General features: G+C 40.7%; 1 protein-coding gene across 1 annotated transcript in view; it reads left to right on the top strand.

The window, feature by feature from the left end:
* camk2d2 (calcium/calmodulin-dependent protein kinase (CaM kinase) II delta 2) overlaps positions 1-24,809 on the top strand; it is a 48,296-nt gene that overhangs the window by 10,138 nt on the left and 13,349 nt on the right. The window contains exons 3-12 of the mRNA XM_037698284.1: positions 9,587-9,646; positions 10,749-10,803; positions 14,853-14,918; positions 15,472-15,544; positions 18,679-18,781; positions 20,241-20,324; positions 20,807-20,901; positions 22,036-22,158; positions 22,334-22,417; positions 22,654-22,696. Coding sequence (XP_037554212.1) covers positions 9,587-9,646; positions 10,749-10,803; positions 14,853-14,918; positions 15,472-15,544; positions 18,679-18,781; positions 20,241-20,324; positions 20,807-20,901; positions 22,036-22,158; positions 22,334-22,417; positions 22,654-22,696 — 786 coding nt within the window. The remainder of the gene's footprint in view (positions 1-9,586; positions 9,647-10,748; positions 10,804-14,852; positions 14,919-15,471; positions 15,545-18,678; positions 18,782-20,240; positions 20,325-20,806; positions 20,902-22,035; positions 22,159-22,333; positions 22,418-22,653; positions 22,697-24,809) is intronic.

Here is a 24,809-nt window from a genome sequence, read left to right as displayed (position 1 = left end):
ATGCTGTATATGTCACCCTTCGAATGTTGCATTGCAGCAGCAAGAATGACACGGTGATGTAGAGCTAGGGATGACAGTTTTCTATCATTTGCTAGGATGAAAATGTTTTCTTTTTTTTTTTTTTTGTTGCCATTTTCATTCCTATTATTATCTGTTCCACCTCCCCCGAAGCAAGAGAAAAAGGTGGGGAGAGACGGTTGATATGATTCTGGGAGAGGGGTAAGATATGACGATGGAGAACCAGGAGGGTAGAAGAGACAGGAGGGATCAGTGACAAGGAGGGAATCACATGACTCACCGGGTACTTGAATGCTAAAAATAAATGCTGGTCGTGCTTTCACGCTGTCTGTCTCCATCTGATACACACACACGTGCAGGGATTATTCTGTGTTTAAAGAAGACACGGGTTTTTACCTGCATTTGATCTGGACATATGAGCTTTAAACATTTATGTGTTATTATCTATATAAATATGCTGTGCGTGCTGTTTGTACATTGGAGGCGATGTGCCAAAGATGAATGACGTCATTTTTTCCAAGACGATCAGTAAAACATCTAAACTGTGAATAAGCTTCAGGTATTGACTTTGCAATTTATCAATCAATTCAACTGGATTTAATTATAGACATTTTATTTGTTTCTTATTTTCAGCTTGCGTACAAATATGAGATTTTTATCCCTGAAAATATATTAATATAATTATATTTGACTTGGTTGTGGACAACAGTATAAAGTAAAGCATGCACAAGACAACCACAGACACATCAATGTTTTTGGTTTGACACCACCAACACATATGAAGTAAACTCACTCCTATAAACAGAGAGAACCTGTGAATGCTTTAATTTTCAGTCTTTACAGCTAAAGTTAGTGTCTTTGTTATCGCAAACTGTTTGCATCTTCTTTGCAGGACTATAAATGTGTCTAGCTGAGGGACAGCTCAAGTTGAGCAAACTAAAGACTGTTTGTCAGTGGACAGAAGATTGAGAGCAAAGGCTGTTCAATATATATCTGCCAGGGAGAAGGAACAGAGAACAATCTCATAGATGGTTTATAGCTGTTTGAGGAGGGTATGAGGGTTGGTACAGCAGAGGAGATTCCCTGGACTGGATGAGATGGAAGCAGATTTGTTGCAGATAACCTGTAAAGACAGCAGCTGAAAGAAGGAGTAGCTGTCATTTTAGATTTCAATTAATACTATTTTTGAGTATTTAGTTTGGAATAATTATAGTAGTAATGATAGTAATTTGTGGCACATTCACCGGCTTCGAATGTTATCAGCCATTAAATGGCCGTTATTAGTTGTTATCATCTCCATATGTAGCGGTCAGACTGCCCCTCCTGTACCTCCTAGTGGGTTTAAAGGTACGTTGTTAGCGATGATAGTAGGCTCTGTTTTTACCTTTGTTACTGCTCATAATAGCTTCACGTGGTTTGGTTTACAGTAAAGGGTCTGGCGGTTGGTTTACGGTCTTGGTTAGGTTTAGGCATAAGGGTAAAGGGGTTAAGTTTAGGGTTGGTCCTCAGGGTCAGGTGTAAGCTTACATTTAGGAAAAGGGTTACATGAGCTGAAAAAAAAACTAAAAAGACACTTCGTGGTTTACCCCCCGTGTGACGCTGCCTATTATCAGCAAAAATAACGATAATAACGTACCTTTAAACCTACTAGGAGGTAGGTGGGGCAGTTTCACCGCTACATATGGGGATGATAACAATTAATAACGGCCATTTAATGGACTGATAACATCCGAAGCCGCGCATATTTCCAGTAAACAAGAAACGACTGAAGTTTGTATTACTGTAAATTTGTCAACCAGAGTTAATCATCTTTACCCAAGACATAAATGACTACAATGCAGTCCCATTTACAGATACAGAGATAAAGTTTGAGGTGATAGTAGCTGAGTCCTCCTCTGCACATACCCTGACATCTCACAGATTATAAAACTGTGCAAAATGTGATTTACTATCATGTTCTGTTTGAACCCAGGATGAAGACAAAATACCAGTTCTGGGAGACACAGAGGGACAGCGACTGACTGGCTTTAGGAAGCACAGTCCACAGACAAGGGACGAACAAAATGAGACATATTTTAAAGAGACACTAGGATAGACAATGACAAACACCTGAGGAGAGTCGATGAGGATCAGGTGAGAGTGGAAGGAGCGAGAGCTGACTATATGAGGGGAAAAACACTGAGAAAGCTGTAACACAAGTAAAACAGACTCGGAGAAAACTACAAACAATGATCAGAAGACAAAAACACCACAAAACACAACGATCCTGACATTTACAAAGTTTGACCAAAACAGCGGTGACTCTTAATCTCATCATGATTTTAGGTGTAAATCTATGGCATGAAAGGCAGAGGGTGATCTGCATTTCTTCAAGGAATGCTTGGTCTTTAAAATGTTTCCAACTTGACTCATTCATGCTATGATTTGTAGTTCTATAATCTCTTATTGCTCCCGGTCTGCAGCACACAAGCTCAGAGTTAGGCCTTGCATGTCGTGGCTTCATTTCTGCATCTAATTATATGTGAATATTAAAGGGACTTGGTGTTTGTCTGCTTCTTTCGCTTGAGTCTTGTTGTCAAGCCGCCCTCAGACCGTCGTCTTGAAATGCACCATGTTACATGTTGGTCTAATGTGCTTCTCTGCCATGCACTGGGTAATATAGCAGCAGACGTCATGCTCTGGAGCAGATTTATCCTCAACATTAACAACCTTTTGTTTCTTCTTGGAGCGGAAAGAGACAAAGTTATCAGTTTCATAACTCCCTCTGTTGGGAACCAGTCATGGATGACCATGTCTCAGTTTCTTGAATGGTTTTATTAGGCCTCAGTGGTCTGCAAAGTGTAAAATGCAACCACAACCCAGAGTGCTCAGCTGCTTGTTACAGAGGACGATACATCAATTAAAACAGAGTTACTTATGTTATTTCTGTAACTTGTGTGGTTTGCATATGTAATTTAATACAACATATCACCCTCGGAGTTGTTTTATTTATTTATTTTATTCATTTGGGTGTCCATTTTTAACATATTCTGGTGACCATCTTGAACTGGATTCATTCCAAAAGTTACTGGGTTGTAGATGCACATGAAACGATCACTTTCTGCAGGTTTCATTAAAACTTCCAGTGGTTCCTGAGATATCTTAGTAACAGATAGACATATAAACCCATGCATTCTGGGAGTTGGTACTGTACAGGTGAAACAATAAAAGTGCTTTTTGTTAGTTTTCTCTTAAATTTCAGCTCATATCTGGAGTTTTGCACCTGAAGCGCTCATGAACGTTATGTCCTACAACCACACCAGCTAAAGGAAGGATCTCACTGGGTTATGAGTTCTGGTGGTTTGCATTGCTAAAGGAGTCCACAAAATGTTCTGAAGCATTTGCAGGGCTTCTCATTTTTCTTGAGTGAGTCACAAATTGATGCAATCCTGGTTTAGATCTCCACTGCAATGTGAAGAAGGAAGTTTAACGCACGTTGATCATTTACTGGCTCTATTACTATCAAACAGAAACTAGAAACAGAACAATTCTTGTGGAACTTTTTTGCAGAGTGTTACAAATTTAATATTAAGCTTTAATACTAGTACTGTTTGCTTAGCTCAGAGGATATTTGTGTTTCTCTTCTGTTTAAATTTTTTTTTTTTCATTAATAATATAGCTCTGTGGCTGTGAAAAGAAAAGGTCAGCAAACGTTCTGATTTTTGTTCTTGGCTCATCATCTGCCGAGGCGTTCGGAGGTCCAACAAACAAAACGTTTGGTTTGCTCTAGTTGATTAAAGACCAAATCATTCTGCTATAAAGACCTTTTACCCTTAAGGAGACACCCATGGCTATAGGAACAGAAAAACTAAGTGTTTCCCTCTCTTTTTTCTATCAGTGCGTATGTTTTATTTTGAAATATTGCACATAAGCAAAAAATTTTATTGTAGTTAAAAGATTAATTTTGAAATAAATTGCAGCATACACACAGTCATTAACACTTCAGTGTTGCTGTTTCTACAGTCAAATGAAAATGAAACAACTTGTAATGAAAAAAGATGAATAATAATCAAGGGTTCAATACGTTTAACAGCAATGCGCTCGGATTCATTTGTGTCTGGATGAAGCGTTTCAGCAGGAAACACGTGTTGTCATCTTTTCTCGACATCAGTAACCTTGTGCATCAAGCACGCTCAGCCTCTGCAGCTTTTCTTTCAGCGAATGTTGAACGTCTGTCTAAGTTCGTCCCCAGTGGATGTACAGAATGTGGAATGAAACCCTCAAAGACAAAACAGTGCTGCAGTGCAGCTGCAGACGCGACGCATCACAAACTGAAGAACTGAGGCAGCGGCGAGGGGAGTGGGGGGGGACTTTCTGAATGTCTGCAGAGGATTTTTTATTTGTCTTGTGACGTAATATTTAATCATCAAACCTTTCAGTGCAAACACCTTTAGGAGTGAATTATCCAGCAGACAAGCTCTCTTCTTTTTAAACAGGCCTGGATATTTTTTATTAATTGAGCTTGTAGTTATATCAGTGATGAACTGGTGTGTTCGTTTACGCCAGGTCAATAATTACTAATGATTACTGTAGTTTGAATAAGATGAAAAAGTATTTGACTGCACTTACCAGTAAACTTTATGTGCAGCCTTGTTTCAAAGCCTGATATTCATCAAGAAAACACAAGAGAATTGTTACAAGTAATTGACTAACCTTTCTTTTGACGTGTCCTTCTTGTAGATGCAGTTTTCTGTTTACGGTTGCAGCGTCAGTTCACGTCCAGCTGTCAGTGTGGACAGTAAAGAAGCGTGGCAGCAGAGGTCCAGTTACTACATGCTTAGACATGCTCAGGAACCACAAAGCCTTTTTGTCAACCGGTCACAACTCATTATTATCAAGCTCAGATTTCTGGGGGTCAAGCTGATTTTAGCTGCTTGCAGCAGCAGCAGCAGCAGCAGCAACAGCAGCAGCAGCAGCATTTCAAAGCAAAGGGCTTTATTCGACTGTTACAAAGTAAAGCTATAAAATGTTCACGTGCACTTTTGTTTTTGTATTCATAGTAGCCAACTTTCAGAAGGAACACTAGATACTTTTGCCCAAGTCTGTGTGTGTGCTCATGTTTCTGTCTGTCTGTTACCAAAATATTAATTAGATGAGTTTTTACCAATCACGTCTTGGAGTCAGCCTGATTTAAGATGGCTGCCATAGTCAAATAACCTTAAAACATAAAAATAACTAAAACTCAGTGAATCTGAGCTAAAGCTTGCTGGTAGCAGCTGATCAGCCCCAGCACATATTCTGAGAACTAGGAGATTGCACAAGACATTTAATTTCCATTCAACTTTTGAAGCCATTTTTGTCTGTTAGCAGAATATCTCATGAGCCACTTGCAGATTTGAATAAACATAAATAATTGAATAAAAACTGATTACATTTTGGAGCCAGACTGACTGATAGATAACACACAACTGGCTATAACTCAGTCAAAGTGAACTGATATTATGTCACCATCTGCTGTCTTTTTGTGTTTAGTGATTCAGTGTTCTGTATATTTTGCGACACCTTCAGCTTTTTTACTTTGATTCTTCTTATTAAATCCTCTTCTTACATTTGAGTCCTTGTGAAATCTGCACATTTGTGTCCTGTCAACAACAATACTGACATTTGAGCAAAAATATATCAGAAAAACTGGATGTGTTTTTATACAACGTTCAGAAAGTAACCACTGGATATACATCTGCAGCTGCTTAATATTTGGAGTTATTGCAGTACAAGCAAAACATGTTCAACAGCTCATAGACAACAGCTAACGTGATGATGGTTGTAACTCAAGCAGTTTTACAGAAACTGACATGAACTCTGGTGTGACTGTAGCTGAAAGTCATTCACATGTGCATCTAAAAGAAATTAGAATATCGTGAAAAAGTTATATATTTTTTTTGTCACTCATTTAAGAAAGTTAAACTCATTTATTACATAGATTCAATACACATATAGCGAAATATTACAAGCTTTTATTTCTTGTAATTTTGATGATTATGGCTTACAACTAATAAAAACTAAATTCAGAGTCAGAAAATTAGGTGCACGTGTATTCTGAGCATGACATCTTGCAAAATAGTTATCCACAAAGTTTGACTAAAACTGCTACAATCATGCGTTCCTCCAGTGAAGGCTAACTCTTTGAATGTGGCCGTTTACTGTCCTCGTTCACTCAAGCAGACATGATGTTCTGTACGTTTGTGGCAGATTGAGCTGTTTTATATGTTTCACTAATAAATCTGTAATCCTGAACGCCTTACAGTCCCAGTAACGTGGCGTTGTGAGTTTGATGGTTGCACGTGAACTCTGGGATGTCTGCAATTTGCATGCAAGGCTGGTTCCACTGCAGAGGAGAGGGGAGGCCTGATGCTCTGATTGGTGCAGGAGTTGCTAGACAACAGATGTCCAGCGAGGAGATGTGCTACCTGTGGAGGAAGGAGGCAGAGTGAAAGGAAAAAGGAGGTGGAAAATGCTGCTGGAGGAGGAGGGTGCCTGTCACGTGACAAACAATTGCAGCAAGAAACAGAACATGACCTCTGGCGTGGGTTTGAGTGAATTCCATTCCAAAGATTAAAAAAAGAAAGTGTCAAATTTACTTATTAGTTTTTTGCTGTTTTCTACAGGGAGCTTAAATGCTGTAATAAGTTAATAAAGCATCAGTCGGATATGATTTATTTAAAAAAAATATATATATATGATTTGTGTTTGTTTCCCCAGAGGTTGATTAACCAGAGACAAAAATATAAAAAGAGTCAAAAATTAAACGTCAGATTATTTGACAAACTTGTTCATTGAGTAAATGGAACGAGTGTTTTAAAGTATCAGATTAAAATCAGAGTTTGGATTGTTGGACTGAGTGACACTACGGCGTAAAGTACCACAAAGCTGCACGGTGACACCCAAACAGCGCTCGGTGACCTCGCTCAGAGGGTCCTGCTAATAATCCACGAGCCGCCCTTGTTTCAGGGGCCGCCTGAGCCTCTGCGCTCGTCTCCACGGCTGACAGTGGGGCCCAGCAAAACTGACTGGTTTCCAAGGCAAACTCACAAACACTATATCTATAGGCTTTATGGGTAGGAGTGTGCCACTTTCCTAATACATACATCATGCACTTTTTTTCTGAAGCGTTCCTGGGGTTTTAATGTAATGCTTGTGATATATCCATCCATTCATTATATTTACCCGTTTATTCCATTTTGGGTCACGGGGGTCGCTGGTGCCCATGTCCAGCAATCACTGTGCGAGGGGCGGGGTACACCCTGGACGGGTCGCAAGTCCATCACAGGGCCACATAGAGACAAACGAGACAAACAACCATTCACTCTCTCACTCACACCTAGGGACAATTTAGAGTTACCAATCAGCCTAACATGCATGTTTTTGGTCTGTGGGAGGAAACCGGAGCACCCGGAGAAAACCCACGCATGCACGGAGAGAACATGTAAACTCCACCCAGAGAGGCCCCTGGACCGGGGTGTGAACCAAGGACCTGCTCGCTGAGAGGCAGCAGCTCTACCAGTTGCGCCACCGTGCTGCCCACTTGTGATATAGTTTGATCAAAATACAAAAATAAAAATCTATTTAGTTCCAGAAATACAAAGTAGTTTCTCCTTCCTCTGCTCTTTGGTCATAGATGTGGGAGCAATGCTGTTTAATGCAGTTTAATCAGTCAGAACGAGGTCAACATCTCTCTGTCATATATTGGTTTTATACAACCTGGAAGTTTAGGTTCTTGCCAAAAACTCATATCTATGTGGACTAATAACGAATAAAAACACTTATTATGGTTTTCTCTCTGTTCACTGTGGTGGTTCAAAAACAGCATCACTCAGATCACAAGAGACAAACTGGTGACACTGCAGAGAAAACTTTCTGGTGTTGTTGGTTTTTGTTTTGTTTGCCAGAACCCACCATTTCCAAAATATGTATGTAGGCAGGAGGAGACCAGCCCCAGAGTGAAAAACAAGGAGATGGTCAGATTTATTGATGGGGCAGCTGCAGCTCATGCTCTGACGTGTGACTAAAGTGGTTCAACTCCAAATGGCGTCACTCGTTGTGACGACTGCTGTCACCAATCTGAGTCTCGGTTCTGACCCAGAACAACTGAGTCAGAGTCTTTGGAGTTTAGCTTTTTACCCTGACAGACAGATTAATGTCACGTCGCGCTCATGAAGTCTCTCCCTGAGGATGCCATGCTTCCTGTTTGGGATTCTGCTGCAGTGAAGCTGACTGACCCTCTTTTTAGTTTTTGAACTTTAGTGTTTTTTTGCTCACAGGCGAGCAAGTTATCCATCACTGTGATGTTTTGGTTTTATTTTCAGCACAAAATTATTATTATTATTAATTATTTTTTAACAATTTTCAGTATTTAGACCCAACATTTGTCTTTAAAATGATGCTGACCAGTTCATTCAGCTTTATTCTGGCTGAAATAGACAAAAAATAATTAAACCATTACAGCTTTACTTAGTGAAAATTGTATGAAGTGTTCAATATAAATAAAATGCTAAATAAAAATAACGAATAAATAACAATATATACTTTGATAGCTAATAATTTTTTTTACCAAGTCTGAATCAAATTAATTTGAACTCCTCAAACATAGTTTAGCTTTTGCTGATTTGTTTTAATTCACCGACAAATTAGAAAATAAACTGACTTATTCCACAAGTAATTATAAATGAGTTTAACAAACATTTAGCAAAATGAAAAAGTTGAATCAGACCTAAAACTTGACTCAGCTTGTATGTGTTACTTCAAAACAATATAAATGCCTAATTCTGAAAGGAAACAATAAAACTGTGGAGAAAAATGTTAAATGTTATTTCAGGTTTTTTATTTCACGCAACAAGTAACTTTTTGAAGTGTTTGAATTACATTTCAAAATAAGCCATTTAACTTCTCACATCCATACTCAGACAAGATGGACAAACTGTCCAAAGAGCAGACTTTAAAAAAATATTTTTTTTTTTGGGGGGGGGGGGGGGGTGTTACAGTATAAGCCAGTCTATTTCATACAAACCCAACATCACTTTGATCCACCACTACTTTGATGAAGCCTTTCGTTTCCTCACCTCTCTCTTTATCTCTTGATCTCCACTGTTAAACTTAGAGTATTTGCAAAGTTGTGCAGATGATTTGAGAACAGCAAACTTGATCCCGGTGCACATTTTCATAGCTGATGTTAAGTTTGTCAGTAAAAGGTTAAATTGACACCCCCCCCCCCCCCCCCCCGTGCCTCTTCGTTGTGTTGTTGTTGTGTCCTGCCTGCTTGTGACAGAACCAAGTCCATATCAGGCCACATTATTTCTGTCAAGTGCTTCGGTTCTGATAAAGACAAGAAGAGGCTGACTCGAAGCCAGCACACACCGACAGACCCAACACAAACACACTGACAGTGACAGTAACACGAAAACACAACGTGACCTCCATCGAGGCCAAACCAAGCTGCTGCCAACTTCATGTCAGAGGATTTAAATCAGCGCACGGGGAGCCATAACGAATCGTAATGTCCCCGTCTCTCTCTTCTCTGTGTTTTCTTCTTCAGATCATCAAAAACTGGAGAGAGAGGCGAGGATCTGTCGTCTATTAAAGCACCCCAACATCGGTGAGCTGAATGTCCTCGACCCCCCCCCCCCAATACACACACACACACGCCTTTCCAGTTCTGCTGAGATTTCTGCGATAACTATTTAGTATCTTTCAGGCACAGTTAGGCTACATCTAAGAAAAAGCGCAAGCAAGTTTATGTGTGTTAGTCTGTATGTGTGTGTGTGTGTGTGTGTTTAAATGATGAGGTACCTGCCTTCTTCTAGCTGAGTCATCAGAAAGACACAGAAGTCCTCTCTGTTAACCACTGACCCTTAATACAGTTCTTCTTTTGCTTTCTTACTTCTCCACGGAATCGTTGGTTTTGTTTCTTCATGTCTCTGTTTTTAGTCTTTCAAATCAAGGCAGGGACACACTGAACAGGTCTCCAGTCCATTGCAGGGACACATGGAGACAAATGAGACAAACAACCATTCGCTCTCTCACTCACACCTAGAGACAATTTAGAGTTACCAATCAGCCTAACATGCATGTTTTTGGTCTTTGGGAGGAAACTGGAGTACCCAGAGAAAACCCACATGCACGGAGAGAACATGCAAACTCCACCCAGAAAGGCCCCCCCTGGCTCCAGTATTGCACCTGGTGGTGGATAAAATGTTTTTCCTCCACCCATCAGGATCCGTCACTCTGGGCTGCCTCAGATGAGCCACAAAAATAAAAACTACCTCTATTCAAAAACTACAAACATTCACTATTCAAATCCCTCAGCAATGGGATGTTTTTTTTCTGTTTCAAAAGCCAACTTCTTAGTGCAACGTCATCATCTTTGTAAGTGATTGACTTCAGGGTGAAAACATGGCTGCAGCCAAACACTCGCATGGTTTACAAGTTTATGTTTTCTTTTGTAAGTCTATTTGTTACACTTAATTGTGAATTTTATGTGAGGAAAAAAACAATTTTAGTGATCATGCTTTTGACCTAATCATAGTTATAGTTCACATTTAAAATGACAACTTTCCACAACATGGTTGTTGCTCTGTTTGAAGGTCGTCCTACAAATATTCACACTGAGCAGTGAAACTGTGGTTTATCTGGACAGTTTTGTTCCGTTGTGTTTGATTTCTTTGTTTTCTGATCTGTTTGTGTGAAATCTCTTACAGTAAGACTCCATGACAGCATATCAGAGGAAGGTTTCCACTACTTGGTGTTTGATCTGTGAGTAATGGACCCCCTCCACCACGCTCACATTCCACAGTTCCTGCTGTATTAATGAGTGCAAAGCAATCTTTAGAGATGCTTTCATTTATTTTTAAACATAATTAAACAAAAATAATTTCTTCACCAATTAAAACTCTCTTTGGGCTTTGATTAAACCCATAAAAGGTCACAGTCAAGGTCAAGGTTTCTTTATTGTCATTTGCATCTCTTGTGGTACATGTGGTGGAACGACATTGTGTACACATGGTCCCAGTTACATCCAACAAAAGTATAAATTGTAAAAGAAAAACAGTAATAAGATCTAAGATATGAACTAAGAAATACACTAAATTAAAAATATACTAAACACTTAATAGTGCAAAAACAATACGCCGAACAACAGCAGCACGAACATGAGTCTGTGTGAGTAGATGAGTACGAATGAATATGAATAAATACAGCAGCATGAAATAAATTAGCAGCATGAAATCAGCAGCATGATAATCAGCAGCACATATCAACAATCAAGTGGCATTACAGTGATTTGTTTTTTCACAGTGATTATTAGAGATTCATGAGCCTAACAGCCTCAGGGTAGAAGCTGTTCCTCAGTCTAGTGGTTCTACACTTAATGCTCCTCAACCTCCTTCCTAAGGGGAGCAGGGCAACAAGTGTGTGTGCTGGGTGAGTGGGGTCCTTCATGATGCAGGTGGCTCTCTTCCTGCATCTGGAGGTGTAGATGTCTGTGATGGTGTGGAGACTGACTCAAACAGTCTTCTGTGCAGCCTTCACCACTCTCTGCAAAGCTTTTCTTTCTGCAGCTGTGCAGCCTCCATGCCACACGTTGATGTTGGAGCATAGGATGCTCTCCACTGCACACCTGTAGAAGGAGGTGAGGACTGAGCTTCCCAGACCAGTTCTTCTCAGCTGCCTGAGGAAGTAGAGTCTCTGATGAGCTTTCTTGATCAGGCTGATGGTGTTGTTGCCACAGCTGAGGTTGTCATTCAGGTGCACACCCAAGTACTTGTAGCTGGAGACCACTTCCACCGCAGATCCTCCTATATTCAGGGGGGATAGGTGTGCTTGTTCCATCTGAAGTTCATAACCATCTTCCTCACATTGATGTGAAGGTTGTTCTCTTTGCACCAGCTCTCCAGGTGTTCCACCTCCTGCCTGTAGCTGGACTCATCATTGTTTGTGATGCATCCCACCACCGCTGTGTCATCTGCAAACTTTACAATGTGACAGCCTGGATGGGTAGCTGCACAATCATACATGAGCAGAGTAAACAGGAGGGGGCTCAACACACAGCCCTGAGGGGAGCCAGTGCTGAGGGTTATGGTGGAAGAGGAGAAGCTGTGGATCCTCACTGACTGCAGTCTGTTTGTTAAGAAGTCTAGGACCCAGCTGCAAATAGAGGGACTTAATCCTAGTGTGAGTAGTTTGTCCATCAGGGTCTGGGGGATCATGGTATTGAAGGCAGATGTGAAGTCTATAAAGAGCATGAGAGTCCTTCTGCTCCAGGTGGGTGAGAGCAGTGTGGACCATAGAGGCGATGGCATCCTCTGTCGATCGATCCTTGCGGTATGCATACTGGTGAGGGTCCTTGCTGATGTTGATGGTTGTTTTGATGTGGGTCATGACCAGTTTTTCTAAGCCTTTAGCGACTATCGGGGTTAGGGCTACTGGCCGGTAGTCATTCAGACCAGTCACTGTAGAGCTCTTTGGGACTGGGATGATGGTGGCAGTCTTCAGGCAGGTGGGAACTGTTGCCAGGGTAAGTGAGGAGTTAAAGATGTCTGCTAGCACCTCACAGAGCTGATCAGCACAGTATTTCAGCACCTACACTGGGATGTTGTCTGGGCTGGTTGCCTTGTGAGGGTTAATCCTCCTGAAAGTATTCTTTCCTTCTGCTGAGGTCACGCTGAGGAACTCCTCTTCCGGTGGTGATGTGAATCTGGTGCTGGGTGGTCTGTTCGGGTCTTCAAAGCGTATGTAGAACCTGTTGAAGGCATCAGGCAGTGATGGGTCTCTAGGGCGTTGTAAACCTCTGCCTTTGTAATCTGTTATACACTTAATGCCGCTCCACATGCTCCGAGGGTCTTAAAAAGCTTGTCTATGTGCATAAAATTGACAAATTTTATATTTTTCCCTCTTTTTTAATATGAATCATTTCCATTGGTTTAGACAAAACAGTTCATTCATGATGTAAATAATCAAATATCAGCAATGACAACATAAGTAATGATCATAACTAGACAGACCCTGAGATCACCATATTGGTAAACTGATTATTTTCCCCTGTGCTTTGCAGTTTCCTAATATTTTTGTAGTTGGGCTCATTTTGTGCTAGTTATGAAAATAAAAGTTATAGCTTTAGTGGCAATTAGTGTTTTTTTTTAAATCATGGTTTAGTAAGTTTCTTTCGGCTGCTCCCTCCTTTTAAATCTTTTAAAATTTTGATGTTTTATATTTAAGAACATTCAAAGTTAAATTAATAAAATGCTCAAGTTGATTTTTTTTTTTGATTTGAAGCTCTCGACCTTGACCTCTCTAAGTGGCTTTAAGAATCTGTTGGACTCCTGGCAGGGACCAATGCAGACATGTTCCTGTTTTTAGTTTTATACATTTGTCTTGGAATCTAGCAGTTTTTTTGGTTTTGTTACCTTTTTCCTTTTAGCCATCCTATTTGTTAAAAAAAAAAAAAAAAAAAAAAAAAAAACTGTAGTATGAGTTTTTATAACTGCTTATTGTTGTTGCTGTTGTCCATTGTTGTCATCTTTCTTTGTTGAAATCAGGTCTCTCTTGTAAATGAGTCCTCGAGGCTCAATGGGATTTACCTGTATAAATAAAGGTTGATTGATTGATTGATAAAATGCTCAAGTATTTCTGTACTTGAGTTTGAGAAAAGTCTGACTTTTCATCTGTGGTCCTGCAACTCAACTACTCAACTCATTTAACTAAATAACTTAATCATAATTCAATTACATCAATCTAAATGTTACTCACTATCTGTGTAGTTTATGTTACTTATGTACTATATATATATATATATATATATATATATATATATATATATCATGTACATTTAAGCAATACAGTATAAGAAATACTTATTTATACTAATTAATCCTACTTGCACTGTTATATATTACCATTTTGATGTTTACTATATTTATTTTGGACCGTATGAATATAATATTTCTTTTTCACTTTTGGTACTTTATTTTGTACTTTTATTGCATGTTTTAGTATTTCTTGTTTATTTAGTGATTCAAAGTAGTTTCTTCTCATCCTGAACATTTCATTGCATTTGCATTGCAAAAGGATTTACCTTTGAATTTTTTTATGGATCTACCTGTAACCATGTCGTCTCCCATGACCCCCCCACCCCCCGCCCAAGTTGTCCATTGTCATTTATTAACATTTTGTGTCCGCAATTGTAGTCAATAAGGTTTATGTGTCTTTTAATATTATTTCTCACTGCTGACAATTGATTACAAGAACAGCATCATCAAAGCTCTACAAATCTCATGAGATGTTTTAAATAGCAATAAATTTATTATTCAACAGCAAACACGCTGAAATTACCGTAGTTAGATGTTGAAAAATAAATGAAAGAGTAAAAACTACCCGAAGCTTGCTCACGAGCTCCAAAGCTATAAACACTAGTTACACTACTATTCTCTGAATCCACACAACTATCGTCTGGCCTCAGCAGCTCATACATCATGCCAAACATAATCACAGAAAAATCCGAACAACAGATTTCGTAATAATAAAAACTCCAGAGTTTCAGTTTAAACATGTGAAAATAATGCACTTCATTAGAGCCTACACAGTAATAAACAGCTGCACAACATCTGCTCATGACTTGCATAAAACACCATATTATTGAAAACGCACAGAGAGAAAATCTCAGCCCTAACAGGGTTTTATTTTAATCTCCTTTTATAATTTAGCTACAAGATGTGTTAAAATGAGTTCATTTATGGAGCTACAGAAGCTTCTTTTCAACTTTCCAGTGGAGAATCGTTCAGGAGCTCATGTTGTCCATGTCCCTGCAGGGTGACGGGAGGAGAGCTGTTTGAGGACATCGTAGCCAGGGAGTACTACAGCGAGGCTGATGCCAGGTAACACAGCCGTGTCAACACACACACATGAAACACACACTGCTGAGCACTGCAGCCATCGTACATCTCTGTCCACGACTGGAGCGAACTTTGTGTGTGTTTCACATATGGCCGTCTCAGAGGGACGCTCCAGCTGCCTTCTCTCTGAGGGACCTCATGGAGTTATTTATACAGATGATTAATGACGTAAAGCCTGCCGTATAAATCACACACAGCCTACCATACTGTGCCAGCTTTGTGCGGAAATATGGCCTCCCCAGAGAAAGACGGCAAGAGAGGGTTGCTGTTTTGTTTGCGTGGCCTCAATGTTGTTCAGCTTTGGTGCTGCTGTGTAGTTTATGACACTAAATCTGGTGAAAAACGTCTCGTGTCATGTGACGTCATCATCATCCCGCAAGACAACAACATGACACACATGAGGTCTTATGGGAAGGTGTGCGATGTACGCGGTGAAACGTTGCTCGTTCTCTCCCCTTTTTATCTTTTCCCCCTCACCTCCTCCTGTTATTCACCTTTCCGCCTTTTGCTTCTTTCTCTGTCCTTCTGCCATCAGCCACTGCATACAGCAGATCCTGGAGAGTGTCCATCACTGCCATGTCAACGGCATTGTTCACAGAGACTTGAAGGTTTGTACGACCACAGACGCAGATGAAACTCACCGCGTAAGACATGAAGGCAATAATTAAACCGACTTACATTCTGTACGTTGTCACCTTCTGCTCCTTCTGAAACGATGGTTTGAACTTTGGGTGGGTTTCTGTGGAGTAGTCAGTATCTTACCTGCAGTGGGCAGCAATCAGTCCGGTCTCAGTGTGAAAAATCAGGGAGGATTCTCTCATCGGAGTCAAGCCAATGGCTAGTCAAACTTAACGTGAATGTACGTTTTTAACAATCTAAAACAACCAAAACTTTACAAAAAATCAAACAAATGATGAGTTGTAGTTATTTAAATCACATTACTTTTTGTCAAATTAACACATTTTCTTCTACAACGTGTTTTAACAACAGACTGCGACCCCTGTTGCAACACATTATTTAGCGTAAATACCTACAGATATCTGCATATAACCCTGCTACCACAAAGTGAAGCAAATTTTGTTGTGGTAGTAGCCAGGGCTTAATTTGATTGATGCCGGAACAGCGGGTCGGGGGTGGGGGTGTCGGGGTGTCGGGGTGTCGGGGTCCATGTGTCCTCTCTCAGAAAATTTTGAACAACAGAGATGCCATTTCCTGCATTTTGGTGTATTTTAACAGGTTGTTATACATCAACATTTACCTACATTTGTAAACACTTAATAAAATTACTATTTTGGAGAAGAACAGCAGGTTGTGTGTGAATGAGCAGCTCTGATTCTGTCAGGTGTCACAAACCCCCTCCTCCCTCCCCCCACTCCACGTTTCTGAGCTGAACTCTTCTCCGCTCCTGCTCCAGTCTCGTGGCACCGATTGAAGCACCTGAAGGCTTCAGTTTTCTGTTGTCCAACTAAGGACAATCAATTAATTAATCCATCCATCCATCCATCCATCCATCCATCCATCCATCCATCCTTCCTTCCGTCCGTCCATCCATCCATCCATCCATCCATCCATCCATCCATCCTTCCTTCCGTCCGTCCGTCCGTCCGTCCGTCCGTCCGTCCGTCCGTCCGTCCGTCCGTCCGTCCATCCATCCATCCATCCATCCATCCATCCTTCCTTCCATCCATCCATCCATCCATCCATCCATCCATCCATCCATCCATTTTTTATTAAAGTAAATTGGACAGTCTTTTTGACATTTTGATCGCTGTTGTTATTTTGCCAAATTAGCGCCGTTGTTTTGAAACGTGACGTATAATGTGAATAACACATGAAACATTTCTCTCTTTGTATTTTTAATTAATTTTTTACAGTAAGCTTTTTTATTTGTTATGTCTGAAAATGTAGCAGGAGTTCAGACACCTGCTGATGTGTGCGCACGCTGGGTAGAGATTGGAGACGTTTCTGTGCATAACGTGCACTGTTCGCAGGGAATTGATTTATTCTGTGGAACAAATGATCATTTCTGTTTCGGGGTCTGCGAGGAGGAGAGAGGGGGTGTTTTTCAGTATGCAGCCCCGCTGAGGAGGGCCAGTATTTGGAGAGGAGGAGGAGACAAGGACTCCGCGCAGCACCTCTGTGCGTAAATGTGACCTTCTGATCCGTCCTATATTGTAACTTTTAAATAAACAATCTATGCAGCATGGATTGTTAATTTAAAATGTTGCAATATTCAAATTTAAATTGTTTATTTAAGGAGGGACATTGGGAGTAACAGGTGAGGAGTGTGATTACAGCCTGGCACATGTCATGACAAAGTTTACGGAACTTGAACTGAACTTGAACTACTGTCTCCCTACTTTGCGGTTCTCACTTATCACGGGTGGGCGTGGCCCCAACACCCGTGATAAACGAGGGACCACTGTACATGACACTGGCATCAATAATATCATTATTTGGACTGAGTTGCATAATCCTATATATGTACCACATATGAAAGTGACCTGGGTCTGAACTGAAAACAAAAAGAGTTGTAACGTCAGTGTAAAATACATAAATAAATCAGATCTGAACCACTTTTACCTGCAGTGTGAACATAAGTTATGAGACTCTCTCTGATTCTCCAAGCTGAGATCCCTCTGACGGCTTTGTGCCACATGTAAAATACTGACTACTGACAAGAACTCCACAAGACCACACCTAAATGGGCTTTTAAATGATGCTTCTCAGACTTCTATGTTCTCCTTGTGTTTGCTCTTATACGTTAAATCATAGTTATGTTAGATTGTCGAGATGGTTTTCTTGGCTCACTTTTTTCCTGCTAATGTCAAGAACAAGTATCTTCTTGTAACGCCGCCCTCATGTTGCAGTGAGCGTGGCAGTGTTTGGTTGAATATTTGTGTAGTTTCTGAAACAGAAAAAAGTTTTAAGTATCAGAAGCTCATAAGAGCTGTAAATAATGGGAGAAGCTCAAATTGCTTGAACTTGCTATGGTCAAGATGCCTTTTGTTGGAATGATAAGTCTTTACAGTGTGTGTCATAGGATTTTTGTATTGTGATGTGATTTTATTATGTTCCTGCTGTCTGTGATTGTCTGTGCCCGTCGAGCTGTAGGTCTGCCGTGAACTGCTTGCAGGCTGTCTGTGCTCCGAGTGTCTAAATGTTAGGAAATGTATTATTCATCAGAGCACACTGTCTCTGTGGCCCTGGGTTAGCAAAGACCTTTCTGCAGCTGTGTCGGAGTGACTGTTTCAGAAAGTGTGTGCGCTGATCTGCATGCTGTGGGCTCACAAATATCTGTGATTGTTCTAGACTGTGTTAGTGTCCAGTGTACACACATCTGACTGTGAGTCACTCACACCTTCCTCCTGTATCTTACCCACCTCTGTGTGTCCTTTGCTCCCACTCATGGATTTTACCAGTAGATGGGTTTCGCTGTGGACAAGCAACGTTGTATCACTTCCTCCTAATCCATGAGGCTGAGAGAGCAAGTCCATAGTTGGACCATTCGAAATGTCCGTGGTCACCTTGAGAGTTGGTCCCGTGCACATGTTTGTGTCTGTCCTTCGTGTGGCAGAAAGGGCGTTGCCTCAGACACTGATTTAAGAGCAGTTTAGTGTCCCTGTTGGATTTGATGAAAGTGTGGTTTGGCTAATCTGATTTTAGATCTGTGTCTGTGGGCAGCATGGTCCCTGAGCGTGTGACCTCTCACCTCTAACCTGTTTGACTCCGTCCCCCCCAGCCTGAGAACCTTCTATTGGCCAGTAAGCTGAAGGGGGCGGCGGTCAAGTTGGCTGACTTTGGGCTAGCTATCGAGGTACAGGGGGACCAACAGGCATGGTTTGGTGAGTATTCATCCACCCTTTTCTTTGGTCGTAGTCAGTCAAAACGTGGATCTATCAACTTTTCATTAGTTGTGATTGTTGGAGAGAGAGAGAACTGCACAGGTGCAGCTTGGGTTCTCTCTTTTAAACTCAGCTGGTTAGTAAAAACACATAAACTTCCAGGTGATAACCAGCTGCCAACTAGACTGGCTTAATCTCAAGTCCGTCTGTATAATGTCAAAGACATTACAGTCATAGTTCAGGTTTGGTGAAATGAGCGTTTGTGGAAAGGTTTGGAAAAATCAATATCTTACCTGTCTTAGATAACTCTCTTACCAACCTCAGCTTGAGAAATAGAGTTAAACTTTGTCCTGATTGACAAGCCATTGTCCAGTTGGAACTGGATCAAGACCAAAGTGCACAAATGTCACCCAACTCCATTCTTAAAGGTTTCATAGCAGTTTATAATCCTTTACATTGTTATTTCATGTTACACAGTTTTTACATAGTATTTCAGTGTTTTTGATCAGCTGAAATGGCTGAAGTAGCTACATGTAGCACTTCCAGTGCAGCCCAGGGCACTTCCTGCAGGAACATCATGTATTAAATAACATTTGCCTGAACCACGGTGAAAGATTTGGGATAGAAGTTATTTTAAGATGGCAGCAGTCTACTTTAAACGTGGCCCCTGATGGACTGGCCCTTAGTTGTTCACTCAGATCAGAATTAAACTCTGAGGAAATTCAAAGAGCTGTCTACACCAGATACTGATTGTGATCTTTCCACAGATCCCACCTTCAGAACAGCTGAGTAAGTGTTAAAAAAATAAATAAATTGTAAAGTGCTCTCTGGACAGGGCACCATTTTAATTTTACTTGTAGAGACAGAAACTGTCTTGGGCTAAGAGATCCATTTTATTAGGACCTCTGTCGTATGCAGAGACCATTTGTTAATGCAAGGATAGTGGAGTAAAGATTTGTGCAAAGTTTTCTCTCCAGAAAAACGCGTTATATTTAAACATTTAAATACAAACTTGCAGTTGTTAAAAAATACGTTTGACTTGAAGATGACAAGTTCTTATGTTTTGTTGTAACAGGAAACTGATGCTATCAAAAGTAAATTTGAATCATTTTTTAAACATGCCTTTTTATATTTTTTCATTTTTTATTGGCAGCGTTACAACACAAAATTGCCTTAGCAACATAAACAGTCTAATGTGTCCAACAATGCACTCAGACTAAAGTTTTCCCAGAACTAGTTCACATAAACAGGTCCTCTCCACATCCAAGTGATCATCCTCCAGCCAAGAAAAGCTTCTTCCAAAGCACAAATTAAACCACAGATGTTTTTATAAGAGTCTGTTTCTAAACTAAACAATTGGACAAATCATTGTCATTAATGTTCTCGCAACAGTGAGCCAAGACACCAAATGTCCCAGTCCCACCTCCACATGTCCTCTCTCTCCATCCTCCTCCTCCAGGTTTTGCCGGCACCCCAGGCTACTTGTCTCCAGAAGTTCTGAGGAAAGATCCTTATGGGAAACCAGTGGATATGTGGGCCTGTGGTAAATACTCTTCATACTGCGTCACTTTGTAAACAACTGTTTACATAGATTTGTTGATGGGCTACAGATCTGAATTCATGGCCTCTTAATTTGGAGCCAAAGGGGTTAATAAAAAGTAAAATGATGTACATTTTTGTTGTTAATACAAGTTTTGTAAGTGTTAAGGGGCTACATGTGGCTTCTGTCACATGTTACTTTTTATTACACAGTACGCCTGCACAGTGCTATAATCTTTGTCCATCCATTTATCTGTAAAGATTTCTTGCTCTTCTATAACTTCTGATCTGCTCAAGATAATTTAATGAAACTTCATACTCTTACAACTTCATATTGTCACTAGACGGAGTGTTGCACTTTTCATCGACCCAGTTTGGCAAGGTCAAATGTTATCCAAGTTTTTTTTATGTTCAGGCCATTACGATACTATAGATTGTTGTTTATTGTTGGGTGTATAATGCGCCGTATGTGGTACTTTTGTTTAGGTGTGATTTTGTACATCCTCCTGGTGGGCTACCCTCCCTTCTGGGATGAGGATCAGCACCGACTTTACCAACAAATCAAGGCTGGAGCTTACGACGTGAGTGTGTGCACACCCCCCCCCCCCCCACACACACACACACATAAACTATGAAAGATTTTAACTTCAGTTCAAGTTCTTGGTGTCCTAACTGTCTGCTGCAGTTTTACTGTTTGTTGTTCATGATCCAAAATAGTTGAGTTTATGACCCGGGACGTTCAAGGCAAAGCTACTTGAGCTCATGAATTAACACCCCCCCCCACACACACACACACACACGCACACACACACATCAGTCATTTAAAAACCTTAAAGTGATGGTTTACATCTTTCAAAATGAGGTTGAGGAAAGCCACTGAAAAAAAGAACATCTTACCTGTTGTAGATATCTCTGTGAATGACCTCGGTTAAGAAAAACAGACATTGGTTCTGGCCGGACAGACAAACTGATGATTGTAACCCAAAAGTGGATTGCTGCTGTCTTGAGGCAGCACCAGTCTCCAAATATTTCAGAACAGTTCGCTTGAATACTTTCATGCAAACCTTTACACCACTGTCAGTTTTGTTTTACTTGGTTATTTATAAAGAACTGTTCTTTTTATTTTTTCCAAAGACGCATGGCGGCCACAGCAGAGACTTGTAGCACTTCCTGTGCTGCCTGGGTCTCTTTCATTTTCACTGAAATATTATGTTTTTGCTGGAATACCCGGGTAATGCAACACTGGCAGCAGTGTTAAAGTTGATAAAATAGTGTTTGCATTTTATTTTATATAAGGTGACAACAACACGCTTCATTCTTGGCCCAACATCAGTCAAGCTTGTCAGTCTGGTCAGAATTAACTGTTGCTCTCCAAAATGAAGTTATTTAAAGAGTTATCTACAACAGGTAAGATATTAACTGTTCATAAAATGTACAAAAAAAATAGCTGAACACTTAAAAAGGGGTCTTTTGTTTACCACCTGTTGTAGATTCAGACATTTAGTAAAAGCTCTCATATGTTTTCTTAAAATATTGAAATAGTCAAATATCGTCAATAAAAATGATGATTTCAAACATATTTGATTTACCGTTTCTTTGTTCTTGCTGCTTTGTCTTTGCAGTAAAACAAGTGCAGAGTGTTTTATTTTCTCCTGTGTCTGCAGTGACTGCTTTGAATGCACTTTTTCATTTATTTATTTCTTTATTTGTGACAGTTTCCGTCCCCGGAGTGGGACACAGTAACTCCAGAGGCCAAAGATCTGATTAACAAGATGCTAACCATCAACCCCAGTAAACGCATCACGGCGGCCGAAGCTCTCAAACACCCCTGGATCTGCGTACGTCACAGCCTCACATGCACAAAGGAGTACAGATCTACACTGCTTATGATTTAGTGCCACTCATGCAGAAATCCTCATTTGTTTGAACGTTTACAATCACGTAACGCCCCACAGCTGTGTTCTCGTCCTCTTTCTCTTCTGACCCTCGAAATCTCTCCTCTTCGTTCTGCAGCAACGCTCCACTGTCGCTTCCATGATGCACCGGCAGGAGACTGTGGAGTGCCTGAAGAAGTTTAATGCCAGGAGGAAGCTCAAGGTGAAACTTCAGACGCTTCTATTTATGCCTGATCATCCATCCAGCCACGTCTCCTCGCCCTCTCAGAAGACCTTTCAGTACAACTGAAAAATGATGAGCTGTTCTCTAAAACCTGTACAGTCCTCTGCTGCAAAGCTTTTCTTTTCTTGCTGCAGCCATTTAATCAATCTTCCCCACTATCTTCTCCTTCTCTGTCCATCGTCGTGTCCTCCTTCTTTCCTTCTCTGTCACTGCAGGGAGCAATACTGACCACTTTGCTGGTCACAAGAAACTTCTCAGGTATGTTGTTCTCAGCCCAGTTGTTCAAGAGCTAATTTCAAAAGCAAATCTTAGAAACATTCGCTGTAGGAAGGCTGGTAGATGGAAATGGTTTATTTTTAGCTTTTTATAATGAAGGTAGTTCAGGAATATTCCCCAATGGAGAATGTCTCTCCTGGAACCAGAACACTGCAGAATTAAGGCACAAAATCTATGACTTTATAAACCAGATGATCGTTTTCAGCTCACAGAAGCTGTTGGTCAACGGAGTCATCTCCCTTTATCTCTGGCTTCGTACTCAAACTCTAGTTTATCTTACCAGCTTGCATGTTTTTTCTTTGAGCTGTCTCTGATTTTCTCGGCCCACTTCCACTCTTCACTCTACAGTGAAATGCATCAGCGCATTAGTGCCTCTTTTTATTCATCACTTTCTTTCCTTTTTCATTTTTCTTTTTGTGTTTGGATTGGGGTTTCCATTTGAGGTAAGATTTTTGGAACGGCAAGGAAATGTGTGAGGTTGAGCTCAATCAGTAACCTGTGACCTTAAGTATCCTGATGCATGCTCAATAATCCAGGTAGAAAAATCTAAAAAAGTTAAATCTGGTCCTCTGGACAGTCAAAAAAACAAAACAAAGCAAATCAACAAAAAATGTAGAAACGTTTCGTCTCTCATCCGAGAGACTTCCTCAGTCTGAGGAGATGTATTCAGCTCAGTCTCTTAAATAGCACCGTCTCAGGGTGGATCAACCAGTTTTGCTGCTGACAACCAAAACCAGCTGATCACATGCTCAAGAAGGAGCATTTAAGGTTTTAAGGTTTTCCTAATTGTCTAAAGGCCCAATAAGCGCGCATGAAGACATGTCAGTATTGAACCTTGCACTTATTGAGGTCGAGGAAATATTTAGGCCAGCATATGGCATGAATTCTGACATGCAAGCTGCTGCTATATTCTGCCATATTCACCGTATACCAGTATGAAGAAAACAAGTCTGCACACTCCTGTTAAAATGCCAGGGTTTGTGTTAACAAAATGAAACAGGAAATGATTTCTAAACTTTTCCCACTTTTTTTGTGGCACATATTTTGTTCAATACAACTGAGAAAACTGCACAAACAAAATGATGGTCAAGCTGGTTACAAGTGTGCACAAAATGGCAAATCTTAAAAGTTGGGGAAAAAAGCAACTCTATTCTAGAACAGAAGAAACTCAGCTTCCTATCTGGGGAGCTTTGTTCATTCAGAACTGGAGCACGTGCAGTTCTTTGATCCAACACCTCCTGGTTTAATTTAAGCTGCCAGTGTTTCTGGGAGGGAGTCTGTCAGAAGGCCACACCTTTACTTGGTAATGTTTTCTCACGCTATCTTTCTAAAAAGTGCTAAAAAAACGGTCAAACTCTGAGACTCTGGCTCAGACTGCACTTTTCTTCAGGTGAAGCCACGTTTTTTCTTGATTTGGATGAAAGCTCTCGGTTGTTGCTGATTTGAAAAAAAGAAAAGAAAAAACAAATTCCTCTTCACACCGAGCTTTCTGTCAGGTGTTTGAGGGGTTTGGCCAAAGTAAACAGATTTCAAACTGTTCTTAACTCGTACACGTTGTCCCGGTTGAAGAAAAGCAACCCTGAAGCATAATACTTTCACTGCCATGTTTTACTGTAGGTAAGGCATTCCCTTGGGAATCTACAGTCTTGTTCGGCACCAAACTTTCTTTTTCTCTTCTTTCGGCTGCTCCCTTCTTCACGGGTCAGCACAGTGAATTACCTCACATGAAGACTTGGTGATTGTTTTTCTGCCGGATGTCCTTCCTGACGCATCTACAGACCACTGAGCTACCACAGCCCTCTGTGTGGAGCAGAGAGCTTCCATATAGGGTGCCCAGGGGAGCAGATGGTGGGGGTTAAGAGCCTTGCTCAAGGGCCCAGAGTGGGGCCAACGAGGGTGGAAGCAGGTGTGGGTGTTTCACCTTTCCCACCCACATTTTGATGTTGTCAGGGGGTCGAACTGGCGATCTTCTGATCACAGATTCTCCTTCTCTCCACCACCAACCACATCTTGTAGAATCAGGGCCAAACTTTCAGCTTTAGTTCCATCTGGCCATAATGTATTTTCCCACATGTTTTCAGAAACAAAGCTTTAA

This window comes from Nematolebias whitei, chromosome 3 (genome assembly GCF_014905685.2).
Source record: "Nematolebias whitei isolate Nwh7 chromosome 3, NemWhi1, whole genome shotgun sequence".
NCBI lineage: Eukaryota > Metazoa > Chordata > Actinopteri > Cyprinodontiformes > Rivulidae > Nematolebias > Nematolebias whitei.
This window is presented reverse-complemented; position numbering and strand designations above follow the sequence as displayed.